Consider the following 17174-nt stretch of genomic DNA (forward strand, 5'->3'; position numbering starts at 1 on the left):
ATTTGGTTTTTTTTTTAAATTTGATCGTTTCTTAAGATTTTGGCTAATTTGATATCGGTTTTGTGACCCCTCATGGCGTAGTGTGGTCGAAAAGTGTGTTTGTGTTTTGAGAGAGGGGACTTAGTCTTATTTTCATTTTTTTTTTGGCACAAGAGGTATTAGTGACAGGTAGAAGTATTATGGTCTTAGTTACAGCTTCGGAAATTATTGTTGCGATGCTTATTATGCATGCGATTAGCGTTATCAAATCGGAATACAGACTTTTCTTGGTTTAAAAACTAGGTTAACAATTCACTTGAATAAGTTAACATGGCTGTTCTGATGAAGTGTCTGGCAAACATTTTTTTGAAAATGACTGCATTTTAAATGACCGTTCAATTCGAAGTTTTTAGTTAGTTTTAAACCAACTCTGTTTTTTCATTTTTGCTTCGAAGTTTTCTCGGCTTGCCATCGGCTTATGTTATATCTGTTCAGTTGCCTCATAATATGTCTGAATGTCAAAATGAATTGAAATTCTTTTGTCCACCAATTTGTCATGCTATGTTTGTCTCGTATCGCAAATTGCGCGCAGCTCTTTGTGGTGCAGTTTTATTGTGCTGCAAAATTTTCTTCCCTGCTCTAAGGCAGGTATGTTAATCACATATTTGATATCGTATGTAGCCAAGATCGGACGAAGTGGTGATCTCTTTTTCCTTGCAGAATCAACGTGAAAACTTCTTGTTCGACTTGGACTTACATTCGCTTATGTGAAAGTTGCCGACTTTACATAGGCATTATATTACTCGGGTCTTTTGGTTTCACCAGTGGAACTGCTTTTTACTTACGGTCCTCGGCCCCTGCAAAGTCTATCGATATCAATACTGGGAGAAATCCATTCACTTTAAGATGAATTAGCTGTAATAATACAAAATGAAAAGATAACTCGCATAAAAAATCTGGTATCTCCTTTTCTGTTCTTCTGTTTCATTATTTTGTTTCTCATTTTCATGCCTGTTTTAATTTTTGCAGGAATGTCTTTTTTGATTTACAAAATTTAATTGCTTTCTGGCGCATAAAGTAATGTGTTCTAATGCAGTGTTGTCATGGAACCGAGGCGAATTTGGGTATTAATTATATTCCGCTGCTCTTTTGTCAATCTACGCAATGCCTGAAATCAGAACTAATTACCTTATGACTTGGCTTAAGCCCCCTCCCAGCCCTAAAAACCAAGTAGTCTTCTTGAAGGTGTTCGGCCTATAAGCAGATATTTTTCTTTTAATACCCGTTTTTAAGCGGACAATTTTGAAAAAACGTCGAGTATGATCGGACTAAAATAATAACTACATGTTTAGTTGAAACATGTCGATAGATTTTTTCAAATTACCCCAAATTACAAATCCAGAGTATTCAAATAAAATCTGTTTTTTTGAAGGATTTTAATGTAAAACTGAGTTCCAACTAAAAAGATTTTGAAGTATTAATTGCTCGCGCGGTAGCCAGTACTCAAAATTGTAAAGTGTTTCTGCTGACTGAACTGTCGGTTCACTAAATTGTCGGCTTACTACTCTGCAACACATCTTCAAACTCGTGTGTAATGTTGATGTGGTTTGCGCAGTCAACTGATAAACTGTCTTTTTTCTGTCTGCCATTTCCCGTTTTTAGTTTTTTAAAATTTTTTTTCCGTCAGTGCTAATATGTTTTCAAGCAACCGACGCAGCACAAAGCAGAGTGCTCCGCGATGTGATGTTCTTAAATCTTTCATTTGTGCTTACAAAATATAAGAGTTATTTTTATTTTGTTACGCAAGGCTTTCTTTTCTAGGGCAGAATTTTTTCCGCGTATTTTGTCACATTTTGGCCCGAAAAGTTTTTAAATAAGCTTTGAATTGTCAAGAAAATGTCACTGGGCACGCGTTACTTTAATTTCAAATTTGATTTAATTTAGTTTTCTTTTTGCGATGTTTTCGAACTGTGTATTAGTTTGGTAAGCGTGCGTTTCCAGTATAAAGGTGAATCTACTCAAATATATTCAGTTAAGCATTGAAAATTTATAATTCCGCTCAGCACATGGATAGAGCGAAGTAAAAGGTTCTCTGTCTCTCTCGCTCTCTCTCTCCCGTACCGGTAAGATTGTACGCTTTTACCCACTATAGTCCTTTTTATTATTATTTCTACACGCTTTTATTTCAAGTTGGGGTTTTTAAATGATATTGCTTCTTGAACCATCATCACCATTTATTAAGACAGCCTATTGTACACATTTGGACATTGGTAAGTCCCTCTTTTTACACCATTAGCACATAGTAAGTACAGCAACGGTAATTTGTCTACTACAGTTCTTGCGAAAAATGGAGGTTTTCCTGACCATTTTATCACCGAATTATGTGGAGTTGTAGTGTATAAGTTGCAATGATGAAGTGTTTCTCAAGTAGCATAATATTTAAAGGAATACTTGTGGTCTAAGGTTAGTATAGTATATAGCTGCCGCATTTGAATTGCTGTTATGTTAATAGTTACATAGTTCACTTCTGTCTCTGTGACTATACCACTTGGTACTATGGAGAAGAGGACAGGAGAGGAGAGGCAGCGGTGAAATAGAGTGGGTTTTCACATTAATTTACACCACTCTCACGTTTTTAAACCATCTCTTCTCACAGGGTTGACATTTTGCTGACGGGCTTGATTTTTTCCTTCCCCTTCTTCCAGTCTGCAATAAATTGCATGTCAAACTGTTGAGCAGCATTATATTAGTAGCTTCCCTTTCTGCTTAAACAGCTTAAGGCGTCCTTCCGTTATAACCAATTGCTGGTTAGAAATAATCTAGATGTATCATTGATTAAAGGCTTCAAGTTTTGTTTCTCACTACGGCCAAGTAATCCGTCGTTTGCAAAAATGCAGCTCATCGTCAACTGAAGTGTATCTGCTCAGACAAGGTAAATTCTTATCTTTCATCTCGATCTAAGTGGTCTCTTCCTGGGGTTTTGGTGTTTGGGAAAGTGGTGTTCTGTATATCAAAATTGCCGAGATTGATGAAGCCGACTACATTTTGCAAAGATGTATTGCATGGACTGCAAAGAAAGAAATTTAAAAATCACTTGTATGAGTAATGGCATCTAATTAACAATTACCCCCCCCCCTCCCACTTTTAAGAAGGGGGTAATTGTTAAGTAGATTAAGTTAGTTGAAAGTTCGATCAATCAGAAGGCAGCCAAGTTCGAATTTTAAATACAATGCTCTAGCACTAATTTACTGCTTTAATTAATTGGGGTGGCAAATCTTAAATAGATTCCGTTGGGGAGATTCTCAAGTAGATCCGAGTAATGAACGTAGTGAAGACTCTTTTATAGGCCTTGGTCATTTTTTTGTGTTTTTTGAAGAAAATTTGTTCACGCTCAATTTAGATTTTTCGCGGTCTGTTTTTCGATTTCTTTGTAAGATCTGTTCGTTTCCATTGTTGAAAGGAAGGACAACTCCATATCGAACAGCTAAAATTAAAGGTCACGGAAAATCGACTTCTAGTTTCGAAAGTGGATTTCAATGTTCAAATTTCCCAGCGGAATTAAAGTTTTACCTATTGATCCTGTTTTCTCAAATTGGGTTCATTTTATCGAAAAAGCTCCAATCATAAACTGTTTATCAAATTCAAAGAGCTTCTTAAAAATTCAAAAAAGTGAGGTTTTTTCCCAAACAAGTTAGTTTTTTGTTTTCTTGCGTTCTTTTTTCTTTTCGAAGTGTCAGTTGGCTATGTTTCAAATTACAATGGTGTGCATCTAATCACCGGAGCCCTTGCATTACCATTTTTTGTCTTAAATAGTCCTGCAGATTTTTTGACAGGAGTCCATAAACGTCCAAGAGGCTGGTGTATTGACAAGCCGCTCAACCTAACATTTACCTCAATCAAGTTTTCCTGCCTTTTCGATTTTACTCTTAAATGCGAAGAACGAATTTTTTTTTGAGAAAGTGGATTTTATTATCTTTACAACCTCACATGATGAGTGGGAAAGGACTGTGGCGTAGGGTTCGTTATTTGAATTTTTCTGCCAATTTCGCTATCTCAAGGAAAGCTAGTACGGGGTCAAGTGTGGTATCATATTGAAGCCCTATTGTGACTAGGATTCTAAAAAATCAAAAAATTGTCTCGGAGTCCTGAAAACGGATCCGATTTTTTTTCAAATTTTCAGACTAATTTACCCAAAAATTGACGAGCGGCTCTCGTTCTACTTCAATTTTATCATTATTCTACGTATTAAATTTCCTTCAAGTTTATTTGAGCGATTTAACTTCTCAATTTTGTAGTTTTTCATCTTACTCGGTCGCCCTCCACTAAATACTTTTAAGTGACATCGAAGTTTTGGCAACTAATATACCTTTGCGTGAAAAATGAGGGCTTTTTGTTATTATTTTTGGTGTCTTGTATTTTGAAGATCAATGTAATGCTATCTCAACTTTTAAATAGGACAACGATGATAATTGTCAAAATTGGGTACTTGCTTTAGCAACTTTTTGGTAACTTACTTGCTTAAGTAATCGTTAAAGCTTCTCGAATTTAATAGGAATCCAAGAAATGCTTGCAATCCAGGTAAATGATTTTTCAAACAGCATCACTGAAAAATTTTGCTAAAATCATCCAGGTTTGAAAATCATCCAGGTAAATGATTGGTCAAACAGCATCACTGAAAAATTTTGCTAACTCCAGCCAACAGACATATTTTAAGCCAACAGATATTTTTAGCAAGTTTTCATTCAATTTGCCCCCTATTTGAAATCTATCTATTATATGTTTAAATGCGGGCTTCGCTATCTCGCCATGTTTAAGCTTTTTCAAGGTATTATTTTTGCATGTTTAACGAAAGAGTTTTTGTACGTTTAAGCTATATCGTATATTGCAATGCTCACAATTTTTTTTTCAATTTTTCAGCTTGCGATCAGCGTATTTTTTGCCATATTCAAACCCAATAGTGGGATGCTGTCAGGGTTACGCTAGGGGTTGCGAATTGGACCTCCAAATATGATTACCCAAATCTTTTTAGTTTTATGAGATACGAAGATTCTTGTGGTTTTTTCGAAAGTTTTCATAAATCTACGAATTAAAAAGTTCCACAAATTGAAAGTCTCAACCCTGTAGATGAGTGCTGTAAGGGTACTATCAGGGGTTGCAAATCTTGCCTCCAAACATGACTGCTCCAATTCTTTTAGTTTCCGAGATATCACGTTTTATGATTTTTTCGAAAGTTTTCGAAGACATTAGATATAAAAACTTGACAAACGTTGAATTTCTCAACACTGTAATTGGGCGCTGTCAGTGTACTCTCAGTGGTTGGAAATCTTGTTTTCAAAGACTGCTCAAATCCATTTAGCTTTCGAGATGAGACGTTTTTTGAGATTTTTCAAGTTTTTAAATAATAACTTAACTATAAAAAACTTTTTTAAAATGAAATTCTCAACTCTTTAGTGCGAGCTGCTAACAGGGTACTCTCAGGCATTGCAAATTTTGCATCCAGATATGACTGCTCAATTTTTTTGCTCCGAGATATGACATTTTAATGTTTTTTTTTCAGAAAATTTCAAAAGTAGGTTTGAAAAATATCACAAAGTTTGAAATTGCCAACCCTGTAGTCAGGTGCTGTCGAAGTACTCTCTGGGATTCTGGATCTCGCCTGAAAATTTGACTGCTCAATTGGTTTCGTTTTGCGAGATCTGAAGTTTCTTCAAAGTTTTCAAAAAAATGAATTAAAAAAAATGTTTAAGTTTGAAATTCCCAACCCAACTGTGGGGCGTTCTCTGGGCACTCTCATGGGTTGCAGATCTTGCCGACAAGTTTGATTGCTCAAATCATCTTAGTTTCTGATATGTGCCGTTTTTTTGTTTTTTTTCAAAATTTTTCTGAAGATCTCAAATAATTTCCAAATTTGAAATACTCGACACTATGGCGTGGTGTTCTCAAGGTACACTCGGTATGTTTGGACTCCAATTGTGACTGCTCAGCTCATCTTTCTTTTTCAGATATGACGTTTTTTTATCTTTTTTTGAAAATTTTCAAAAGTGTAATTTTAAATAACTAATTTTTAAAATTGAATTTGTCGAGATTTTGGTTGATGATGTCAGGTTACTACTAGCGGATGCTTAGCTGGCCTCTCATGCCAGTATTATCATTCAGTTTTTTTTGTTAAATTTAGAATGAAATGATGAAAAATGGGAAATATTATGTCAGTCGGCCAATTATCTGTCTGCCAATTATCTTTTTTCGGCTAAGCTGGCACATGTTGGAATCGTTTTTTTCATGCGCGCATTTGTTAATGTTGTTTTCAGTGTTTTTTTTAGTTGTAATTTTTCTTGACTTTGTATTTCATTTTTTCTTTTTTCAATTGAAAATTTCATTGCGCCCAAATTATTTCGGTCTATTTTTTATCGACTTAGTGTATTAGTGTGTTCCTGTCCCCTTTTTATGTTCCTGTCCCCATTTTTCAAGTTGGCTGCCTTTTTACCACTCAGCTTGTTTAAGTTTCGTTTTTTTTTCAGCTTAATAGGTTTTGGCTTTTTATATATATCAACTTAGTAGCCTCTTTTTGAGTTGTCTGATGAGCGATAAAGTTTTTGTGTGCTTTTGTGGGCTAGTAGGGGAAGGGGTACTATAACATTTTTAATTAGTTATGAATTCAATAAAAATTTTGGCTATGAGTTTCTGCTCATATTTTCGGCTTTGCTACCGCTTGTGTAGTTTTCGGTGCTGCTATTGCATTCTAAACTATTTTCATTCATTTTGGTAGATCTAGTTGTATCGCAAGTCGTGCGAAGCTCGGCTTCGCCTCTGTTAAAATTTGTTTCAAAAGCTTCGATGTTGTATAGTTTCCGTTTTTTGTTTATTGGTTTTTCGCTTAAGGGTCTTGGCCTATTTTGTTTTGGCTTGGTAGCGGTCTGATAGATTTCCATGCGTGTTGTGATTCGGGGAGTCAAAATTGTTTCTATCGACTGGCTTGCCATGGTAAGTTTTGATGTATCGCAAGAACTGCGAAGCTCTCCTTCGCTTCTTGAGAAATTTTGTTATTAGGTCTTAGTAGGAGTTAGTCATCAGAAATTTTTAACATGAGCAAGTTTGCTAAAGTAGTGTTATACGGTCTGTCAAAATCTCCCCAAGCGATCTTGCGTGAATTATTGATCAACAAAACTGCTTAATTTGAGTATTTGTTCACTGCTCATGTGTTTTATCTGCGTTCGTTTAATACGCTTTGTTGGTGGCTGGTATTTGGTCTATAGCAATGTCAGATGGCATAAATGTCAAGATTTTAAAGAAGCTGCGGGCACAAATGCTTATTGCCGTTTTGTTGCTCGTTTTTGTAAATTAAATATAAAGCTAGTGTTAGGTAAACGATTATGGGTTCAAATTTCCATGCTATTTCTGTTGTTTATGAAGATTCTTCTTCACTCAGAGTACCACTCAATGAGCTCCGATTGAGCAGACATAAATATCTCGCAAAACACTCTTTTTTCAAATTTTGATCTGGTTGGATCCTTTTAGAAGCGTCCATCTTTCATTACGTCGAAATCTGAAGTTTCAGTAGTTTCAGAGAATTCGGCAAAGCGAAGAAAATCATTCTTTTCTTTGTTTGAAAGTAGTTGCAATTTATTTGTCCCATGTTTGTTTAATTGAACTGATTTGTGCCTTAGAAGTTCGTTTCAAGTGCCTCAGAAGTTCGTTTCAAAGGTGACTATTTTGTTGTTGATTACTCTTAAACCACCTGTTTTTTGTTGCATTAAATGTACAATCTACAAGAGATCAATTTCACTTTGTAATCTTATTAATTCTATATGAGTTTATGATCTTAGCTTCAAATTGAGAGGTAAATACAAGGCACCTGTTTTTCGAATCAAGCTCTTTGAATGATAGTTCATTGAGTAAGTACTCATTTCAAAAACTTGTGTTCAAATTTGAGAAGTGTTTTTTTTTGTAGAATGATTTTTTTCGCTAAGATTTTATGAATGTTGCCAAGCAATCAAATAGTGATAATCGTGGTTTCAATTAAAAATTAATTGATTCCATTAGAATAATTGGCGTGAAATTTAAAATAAAATTTGTTCACATGTTTGTGAATTTGATTTAAACTTACACCTTTTTTTCAGCCTTAATCACTTTTTTGCAATTTCGAGGGCCTTACTTCGTTTTTTCTTTTGCCTTTTTTTGTTTGCTCAAGTTTTGATCTATTAAGTCCTCCTTTTTTGTATATTCGCGAGTTTGCTGTTTATAGAAAGTGTTTGTCTTTCTATCAGATTCGGCCTATTGATACAATACGTATTGATTACAACGCCTTCCCCTCCGTCAAGGTGATTTTATTGTGTCCTTTGCATACTAATTGAATCTAAAGACAGGTGCAAAGGTGAAGAATAAGGTAATGAGGGTGACATTAAGAAGACTAAAAAATAAGTTTACAGAAGACTTTTGGCTTACATCGATCTCAAAAACTAGGGTTTAAACAAATTTTTCGGCGGACTTACATTGAAACATTTGTTGAATTAATTGCTGTCTTAACAACTGGCGTACTTCTCTTTGGAAACCAAGAGGACCATTTAATTAGCCGACTAGAGGAGTTAATTAGATGGATATGGTGCGTACTGTTTTTATTTTTTAAGTTCTTATCCGAACTGAGAGGGCTTTACGTATCAACACTGAATAAACCGAACATTCGTTTTCACATTTTTGCAAATGTATTGATAATGTAAATGGGTTGATGGCAAAATGGGTTAATGTTTCTTTCGTTAGAGGCATTCCTTTAAATCAAGAATGCGCTTATATATGCTGCACTGTTTGATCGGGTGTTGCGTTGTGCGATAGTTTGAACTTTTTTGTAATATAGCTTAGACGTTGCAGATTAAAGAAAATGAACCGTTTCATGTATTCACTTTGGTTGTTTAATAATTCATTAACGGTTTCCATCCGCATGAATTACAATTGAACTTACCAGCATGAAAGGAGATCGTTCGAGTTTATCCCGTTTTTGACGGTCTTATCCTGCCGGTTATTGACTGTCATTTTTTCTCTTATTTCAAAATAAGTATGTGAAACGGGGAGTTAAGATGTTTGAAAAAAGAAATCTGGCTTGATTTCTATTAAACAAACTTATGTTTCAATTAAATGGTAGGCTGGTAATTTGTAGCTTTACTTCTGTTTTTTGAAATTGGATTTAGATCAGTTGTTTTTTTTGTTTCAGATATGCAGATGTTGATTATTGTACGATAGTTAAATCAATTTCAATCGGAATATTTCAATACTTTTTCTCAGTTATCTTCTAAAATTCCTTCTAATCGTTAAAATAGAGACTTGAAAATATCAATAAATATTGGAAAACTCAAATTTATTTCAACAAAAAATTGTCCCCTGATAAATTAATTTGGTTCAGCTGTGTTGTATGTTGTACCCAAGTCAACTCTATTCAGTTTGACTGATTTTTAATATAATTGTATTCGATACTATTACCATTCATTCTCCCGCGCGTAATTGACTGGAATTCCACCTTCTGAATTTCAAAATGCATTATACTCGATACCGACTGCATTTCTTGTATGTTAATTACCTGGCGCCAGTATTTAATTGATTTCATTTACGTCACAACCCATTACAATTAAATGAAAAATCGACAAAATGAGTATTTTTCTACTAGTTTATTTCAAATAAGTCCCAATTACGGGGAAAATTCAAATACAAGTGCGTAAAAATTCACGGCCTCGGTCGTTATTTACCACTAACTATGCTGAATTCTTACTTTGCCAACTTTGATTTGATTAAACTGCGCTTTTGAGGTGAAATTTATCAAAAGAGTTTTGTTACTACCCATGTGACTAAACTGACAAGAGGCACACACATCAGAAGTTAATTGGAAAATATAATTGTTTGTTTCACGCCTCAGTTGGTATTACGTAATAAGAAACAAACGAGTTGGTTAGACTGAGTGATCGAATTATGTCACCTGGCGGGACGTGTGATCAAAAATCTGGAGGTTGTTGCGAGGAAGTGATTAATGTGGACCCACATAGTAATTTGCCAATTGACCCCAATTGGGTCTCCAAAGTGCCCCAGTTTCTGATTGATGGAGTGAGGGCTGAACGAATAGTTCCTGTCGCAGAGGTAAATATACCATCTTTCTATGATCCATCCCTTCAAAGAAATATTGACTAGTGAGCTGTAGTATGTTTCAAATAGTTTCCAATGAGTAGAAAAGAAATTTACAATAATTCGGAAAGAAATTTGAAATGTTTCGTTATAACAGCTTCTAAATTGTCGATTGACTTTATTTTTTTTTCTTTTTCTGAGTCGGAAAACTATCTATAAACTCAATTACTTTCTAGTTCTCGTTATTATTTACTTGCGAAAGCAAGTGTACTTGCAATCGCGGACTTTAAGACATGTTATTTTTTTCTACTTGGATAGTAAGAGGACTTTTTATCGGCACCTTGAAGAAACCACTCGATAGGCAGTTAACTGGTTTTTTTGGTGTTCTTCCAATATGGGATTTTTCCATATAATTATTTTCATAAAACATTGTCAAATTGTTCCCTTCTTGAAAATGAATTTAATAAGTGTGAATGGCTGTATTGAAGACTTTATTGTTCCGACTTTCGATACGAAGGTAACGGAATATTTGTGCTCCGGGTGGTTTTTTTTCTTCAGACAAATTTCGACTTTTTAACTAGCCATTTTTGACAGATTTTTTTCATATCATTCAAAAGGTATTGTTGTCCTGAGCTTAAATTTGAAAAGATAATGTACCTGTGATCATTTTTCGTAAAGTTATGGGGGTTTAAAGATTGCCATTTTGGCCAATTTGGGACAATTAACGCGCGATATATTTCGCGCTATTAACGTGTAAGCGGAGATTTAATCCGTCTAAGAAATCGTTCCAAATTGGTTGAAAGAAGCTTATTCGTCATAATTGATTTGATACAATGAGCAAAATCTCTTTTTTGTACTCCATATGGCGTGTGGGGCAATGATTTTCGCAAAAAATTTCAAGTTTTAGAAAAAAATTTCATTTTTTTTATTAGATTTGAATTTTTTTAAATGTTATTACTGCTCCATAAACTTTAAAAGGCAGTCGGAACATTCAGGGCTTTGCCCTGATACGAGCAGTCTTGTTATACATTAGTGAACTAAAAACGCAAATTCAGATTTAAATCTATCGATCTATCTATTATCTATTGTATATTCAAATGCGGACTTCGCTATCGCTCCCAGGTTTAAGCTTTTATGATATTTCTACTTTGTTCTTTAAATTAGTTGATTACGAATTCCATTATTAAATTTGATGATTTTGCAAATGAAATTTTTTCAGTTTTTCGTTGAATATGTAGATTGCAGTTGTATCCTGTCGGTAATTTTATGTCTCCGTTTATTGGTTTAAAATTACGAAGATCTGAAGTCCAGTTGTTTTCTAGATTTGAGCACATAAGTTTAAAACACCATAAGTGAAAACTAATTTTTTGATAAAGTTTTGATTCAAGAAAATACCAGCTTTCGTGAAGCAAACCAAGCTATCAAGAGCACTTGATATGCAGGCATATAGCAGAAGTATTCGTGCTGCAGTTTTGGAACAACGAAGTTTTGATTTCGTTCGACGCGATTTGGGTTTAACTGAGAGAAAAATTGCTCGTCACAAAAGTTCTTTAAAGTCCACCGGTTCTCAAATAGCAAAATTGGTTTGAATATTTTAGGACACAAAAATAATTTTGGAGAAACGGAGGTTTGAAGATTTTGTTCATTATATTACGTTACTAAGCAACTTGTTACTAGGCAACTCTAAGATTTAGTTTTTCTCTCAGGGCAACCCAAGTTGCGTGAAAGGCATTCAAATTTTTGTCACTTGAAAACCATCTGTACGAATTTTGCTGTGACAGTGCTTCCAAGGTTTATCATTTAAATACCTTGCTCAAAAGAATTTCAATTTTCGCAAATCAATTGAAGCTGTGAAACTAACTTAAATTTTCAAGTTAACATCGCTTGAATATATCTTTCCAGAAAAACTATGTTCATTGACACTTTTCCAAATGTCTGTTGGCTATGTTTTTTCCTGTTGTTCAAATTTTTTTTTCGGTTTGGTGGATGTCTCTTCTGTCTGCTAGTTTGCCTTAATTTGTTTGTGTTGTAACACAAATGGCGCGAAGCTCTGCTTCCGAATTAAAAAAAAATCAATGTGCCAGTTAAAGCTATTAAAGCAATTTTAATTGTTCGAATTTTCATCGATTGAATAGCTTGCTGAAAAACTTCAACCTTTACTGAGCTAATTGTATCCTTAAAAGTCACTGGAAAAAAATTATAAATTCATGGCATGAATTGTTTGATTCTAGAATCTAGTGAGCCAACAGTTTTTTTTTTTCAAAAACTTTTGTTTAGCGAATCGCTGCAAGCTATCTAAATCAATTTCATTTATTATTCTTTTTTAATCTCTCTGAAAGTATGACCGAATTGCTAAGCGAGATTGGTAAAAGCTTTGAGTTACTTTGAAAGATATTTCAGCGTACATGCTCGTTCGAGGCTTGAAAACGATTTTTACGCCGATCTACGAAATCGCAGTGTAAATCATATTTGGATATCAAGATTGTTTGGATACGATAGTACGAAAACGAAAATTGTTTTTCGTTTGACTAATTGAAGGTGCAAAATTGTCAAAAAATACCGTTTTGAACAATACTTGTTTTTTATAGATTTATGAGGTTAAAAAATTCCTGTAATACACTTTTTCTCTTTGTGACATATTTTTGACAAATGTTGTATCAAAAGTAAAAACAAAATAAAGTGATATATTATAATGAGTGGCACATTTATGAATTAGTTCCACTACGCTTGTGATGAAAAGGACATCAATTTTCTAACAGTGATTGAATGTCAAATAGTCATAAGCAATTGCGTGTGGTCAATCTAAGCGCTAGTGAAGCTATTCTGCGCAAATGTTCAAAACGAGAAAAAGTAAATCATTGACCCGATTTTTCGAATTTGTTCAGTTTTTCAAGATAGACATTTTGAGATGCTCTCTGTGCCATTATAGACTACGCTTTTAAATTTGAAACGAGTAAAATATAGTTGCTCTGTATTGTTTTCTGATTCGCTAGAACAAGTCGAATTGTAATCGGAGAGATTTTTTCCATTACACAGTTTTTGTCGGCTTAGTTGCCCAATCGGGGAATTTTCTTGTGCTGTCAGCAAGAGTTTCATCGCAGATCCTCGGTTTTTGATTTACTCGGGTAGTTTGTAAAATGAATAGCTCTGACGTTGTTTATTTTGCTTGGTTTTCCTTTTGTTTTTTTTTTTCGCTGAAAAGTTTTATTCGGCCTAAATGGTTTAGGCTTATGTTTTATCTGCTTAGTTACCCTATTTTATATCGCTTCAAATGCAAAAATTGATTGATTTTTTGAAAAATTCAGATAGTTTGTGTTGCAAATTTTCAAAGTTTTAAAGTATTCAATCTTGTTCTTGTAGGACTATGACGTGTTCGACCAGAATGCAGTGCTGCGAGTGGACCAGTATGGATTCTTCCTCAACTGGAAGGGAGACGGTCGGGTGAGTAATCACGTGAGCAAAGGATTAATAGACAATGTACATAATTCACGAATGATTCACCCTCTATCGTTTTCACTCTTGTATCTCTCACTAAGTCCCTCAATGAGTGTGAGCGAAATGTGCCTCGAAATTCAAGAGGGGCAAAATGCTTGTAGAAGAAAATTAATTTCAGAGAAAATTCTTAGTTCAATAATTGCACAAATGGTCAAAAATAATATATAGCACAAAGTGATTGTCTCTAAACCACCATATCTACAAAGCGCTATATCTTGAGGCCGAAATTACGTCAGAATAACGTAAATTACATCAGAATAACGTAAATTTCGGCTTGTTGAAATTGTAATCTTAATTTCGACTTGATGGCCCTTCGCCTTGTTGGCCTACCATCAGGACAAATAATCAGAATTTTCAAATTCTCGGAATTAAATTTTTGTTAGGAGTGTCTCCGAAACGTTTCATTTTTTAGCATCTTCTGTGCAGTTGAAATATAATTTTGGTATTTGTATATTGCTTTTGAAAATTCATAGTTTTTGAGCTGATTTGTTTTGGTGTTTTGAAAATCACTTAGGTTAATTACTGTTTATACAGCACAGAAGATGCTAAAAAATGAAATCTTTCAAAGACACACTTGACAAAAATGAAACATTTGAGAATTTGAAAACTCTGAATTTTTGTGCCGGTTAAGGCCAACGAGGCGAAGGGCGAATAAGCTGAAAAAGAATTACCATTTCAACTTATTTTTTTTTCAGTTTGTTTACTAGAGATGTTACCGAATTGTTTTTGCCAGAATTTGAAACCGGAGATTTCGGAGTTTTCAACAGACGGAATTCGGAATTCGTTTATGGTGCCGATGAGTAACTACTCATTGCATAGATTTACGTTGGCTAGCTTGTTTCACTGTTCTTTGGGCAGCAACGTCATGTACGTTAAACGGAACAGGTTGACTCTGGAGTTTTCGGTAAAAATTGTTTTGCTCCATGATTACACTAGCGAACTTAAGCGATCGTTATTGTTATACTACGACTTCTATTTTTCCTAAACTAAACCGAAAAAAAAAGGAAAAAAAGAACTATTTGTTTCAAACTACATAACAATCATAAAAACTCGATTTTAGAAATTTTCTAACTCGATTTATCTCACAATTTTTGAAATGCGTAATTTGTATATAATGTGGCTTTATGCTTTCCAATTTTTTTCCTTCCAAATTAGTGTGGATGCCTTCAGTTTGTTATATTCCAAACTATTACATGCAAATTTGTGTCTATTTGTATTTGGTGCCATTTTCGCTCCATCGCATTGGAAATTTCTTAGCATACATAGCTGCTTTATTTGTGGCTAGTGTTTGCCGGTTGTTAAGCGTTTTTGGTCGAGTGCAGGGCGTGAGACTCCAATTCTCGAGGTCGCAGTTTTGAAGCCTATACGTTTTTCTCATTCGAGGCTTATTTGTATCTTTTCTTATTTCCTTTCTGAAAGCTCTGTTTTTGTTGTGTTTTTGCTAGTTCTTGCGAAGCGCAGCTTCGCTTTTGTGAAACATTTCACTTTTGAATCAATAATGCAAGTATTTACACTTGCTAAGCGAGTGTATTATTACGAACCTTCTTTTTTTCTTACCTAAATCGCAAATATTGGTGCTACTTTTGGGGCACCTTCACAGTTTTTCATAGCATGTGCTTTGACATTTGAATAGCAATAAGCTAACATTGTTGATGCATGTTTAATTCATCAAATGAACCGAAAAAAGTGATTTGTTTCAAACAATATCAATGCTAAAAACTCGATTTCAAAAGTTTTCTAACTCAATATACCTTGCAACTTTGTAAAATGCATAATTTGTACACATGGTGGCTTTATGCCTTGCAAGCAATTTGTTACATGCAAAGTTAGTTTGGGTGCCTTCAGTTTGTTATATTCCATATTATTACTCGCAAAATCGAGTCTAATTGTATATGGTGCCACTTTCGTTGAATCTCACTGGAAATTTATTGGCATATGTAGCTGCTTTTGTTGTGACGATTGTTTGTCGGTTGTGAAGCTTGCGTGGCTGAGTGGATAGTGCGTGAGACTCAAAATCTTTTGATTGCAGTAGGTCGCAGATTCGAATCTTCCGCGTAGCCGAGTTTTTGCTAATTCGAGGCTTATTTCTACTTCTTCCTATTTCACTAGATAGAGCTGCTTTTTGGTCTACTTTTTCCTATTTCACTTGATAGAGCTGCTTTTTGGTCGTTTTCTTGCAGATGTTTGCGAAGCGCTGCTTGGCCTCTGTGTTAAAAATTAGTTTATCGGTCGGATATAGTAAAATTGTTACGAAATTCTGGAATTTTCCTTTATTTTACCGGAATAAACTGTCACGTTTGCAGGAATTCCAGATTACGGAACTGGATTCAGAAATCCGGTGCATTTCTATTTGATGCTCTTTTTGTAGAGTGGAACTAGCGAATGATTTTCCAATAATTTAAATCGTGTGACTTTTTGGATTGTAAAATCGCGTTTTTAATTTTTTGTTCGAGTTGAATGCTTTCGGCTGAAATCATTTCGGTGTAGTTTATGATTTAACGTGATATCGCATTCTGCACATCATATTGCGAATTTGATGTGCGTAAAAAGTGTCTTCTACTTTTGTGTTTCGAACGGCAACCTAAAATTTTTTAATGTGTTGTCAATTTTTCAATGAAAACATTTTCTTTGCAGCTCCATGTGTTTTGTTTCCAAGTATTGTTGGCTTTTTTTACCGGTTGGTAAGATTTTATCCGATGATTTTTTAATACAGGCAATTTGGCATGCTTTTCTACATGAAAGTTAGAAAGAGACATGAAAATGTTGATACATAGTTTGGAGTTTTCTACCGACTAGTTAACCATGCTATGTTATTGTTGTACTGCGCTCCCACTTCGTCTCTCTGTAAGAACGTCTATGGTAATTAAAATCAGGATCAGACTGTATAGCGGAACTGGATCAAGTTTTCTGAAATTGGGTTCTTGATGGGTTTCTACAGGCCGTGTTTTTTTCCAGAAAGTTCTCAAGATTGTCCACGCTCAATTTTTTCAAACAGTTTGAGTTTCGATGTTTTTGAAGCTCGCGTTCAACATCCATTTACGAAATGGAGCTCAAATTACACTCACCGAGAACCAAAGGGGAAATGGCGCTTAACTTTTATTTCAGTCATGGATTTAATTTTTAGAGTTCCCAGCGGAATAGGCAAACTCCCCATTAATCCGATTCTCCCAAATTGGGTTAGTGTCATCAAATAGTGTCAATCGTAAAAATTGAAATTGAAAGAGATTTGTTAGAGTGTGGTGGTTGGTTCGATCGATGAAATTTGAATGTACGAAAAACACAAAAAATGGACTTTTTTGGTTTTTGAGTTGATTAACGGCTTGCTACATTCTGTCAGCTGTTTTAAATTTTTGCCAATTATAGAAGTTTTACTGAAATGGAAAAAACTCAAGAAATCCACTAAAATGAACGACGTAAAGACAGTTAACTTGCATTTAATTTCAGGGAAAATCTTAAACAGTATGTTTTCTCAACATTGTTTTTTTCGGTTTCTCTTTGATTTTTTCAGTTAACTTCAAATTCAATTATTAAATGTCAGGCAAATTGCGCATTGTGGGTGAAAAATTGTGGTTGATTTTTAGATTCAAAACTGGATTTTA

General features: G+C 34.5%; 1 protein-coding gene across 3 annotated transcripts in view; it reads left to right on the forward strand.

Annotated features, from left to right (window-relative positions):
- Positions 1-2048: 2048 nt before the first annotated feature.
- The window catches only part of LOC134853259 (1-phosphatidylinositol 4,5-bisphosphate phosphodiesterase beta-4-like), a 62975-nt gene continuing 47849 nt past the window's right edge, over positions 2049-17174 (forward strand). For 2 of the 3 annotated variants that reach the window (XM_063869231.1, XM_063869233.1), the window contains exons 1-3: positions 2552-2911; positions 9182-10095; positions 13441-13521. In XM_063869231.1, the coding sequence (XP_063725301.1) occupies positions 9931-10095; positions 13441-13521 (246 nt within the window). In that variant the 5' untranslated portion in view covers positions 2552-2911; positions 9182-9930. Of the gene's footprint in view, positions 2250-2551; positions 2912-9181; positions 10096-13440; positions 13522-17174 lie in introns of those variants that run through there. The other variant, XM_063869232.1, reaches the window with a different exon arrangement.

This window comes from Symsagittifera roscoffensis, chromosome 8 (genome assembly GCF_963678635.1).
Source record: "Symsagittifera roscoffensis chromosome 8, txSymRosc1.1, whole genome shotgun sequence".
In the NCBI taxonomy this organism is placed as follows: domain Eukaryota; kingdom Metazoa; phylum Xenacoelomorpha; order Acoela; family Convolutidae; genus Symsagittifera; species Symsagittifera roscoffensis.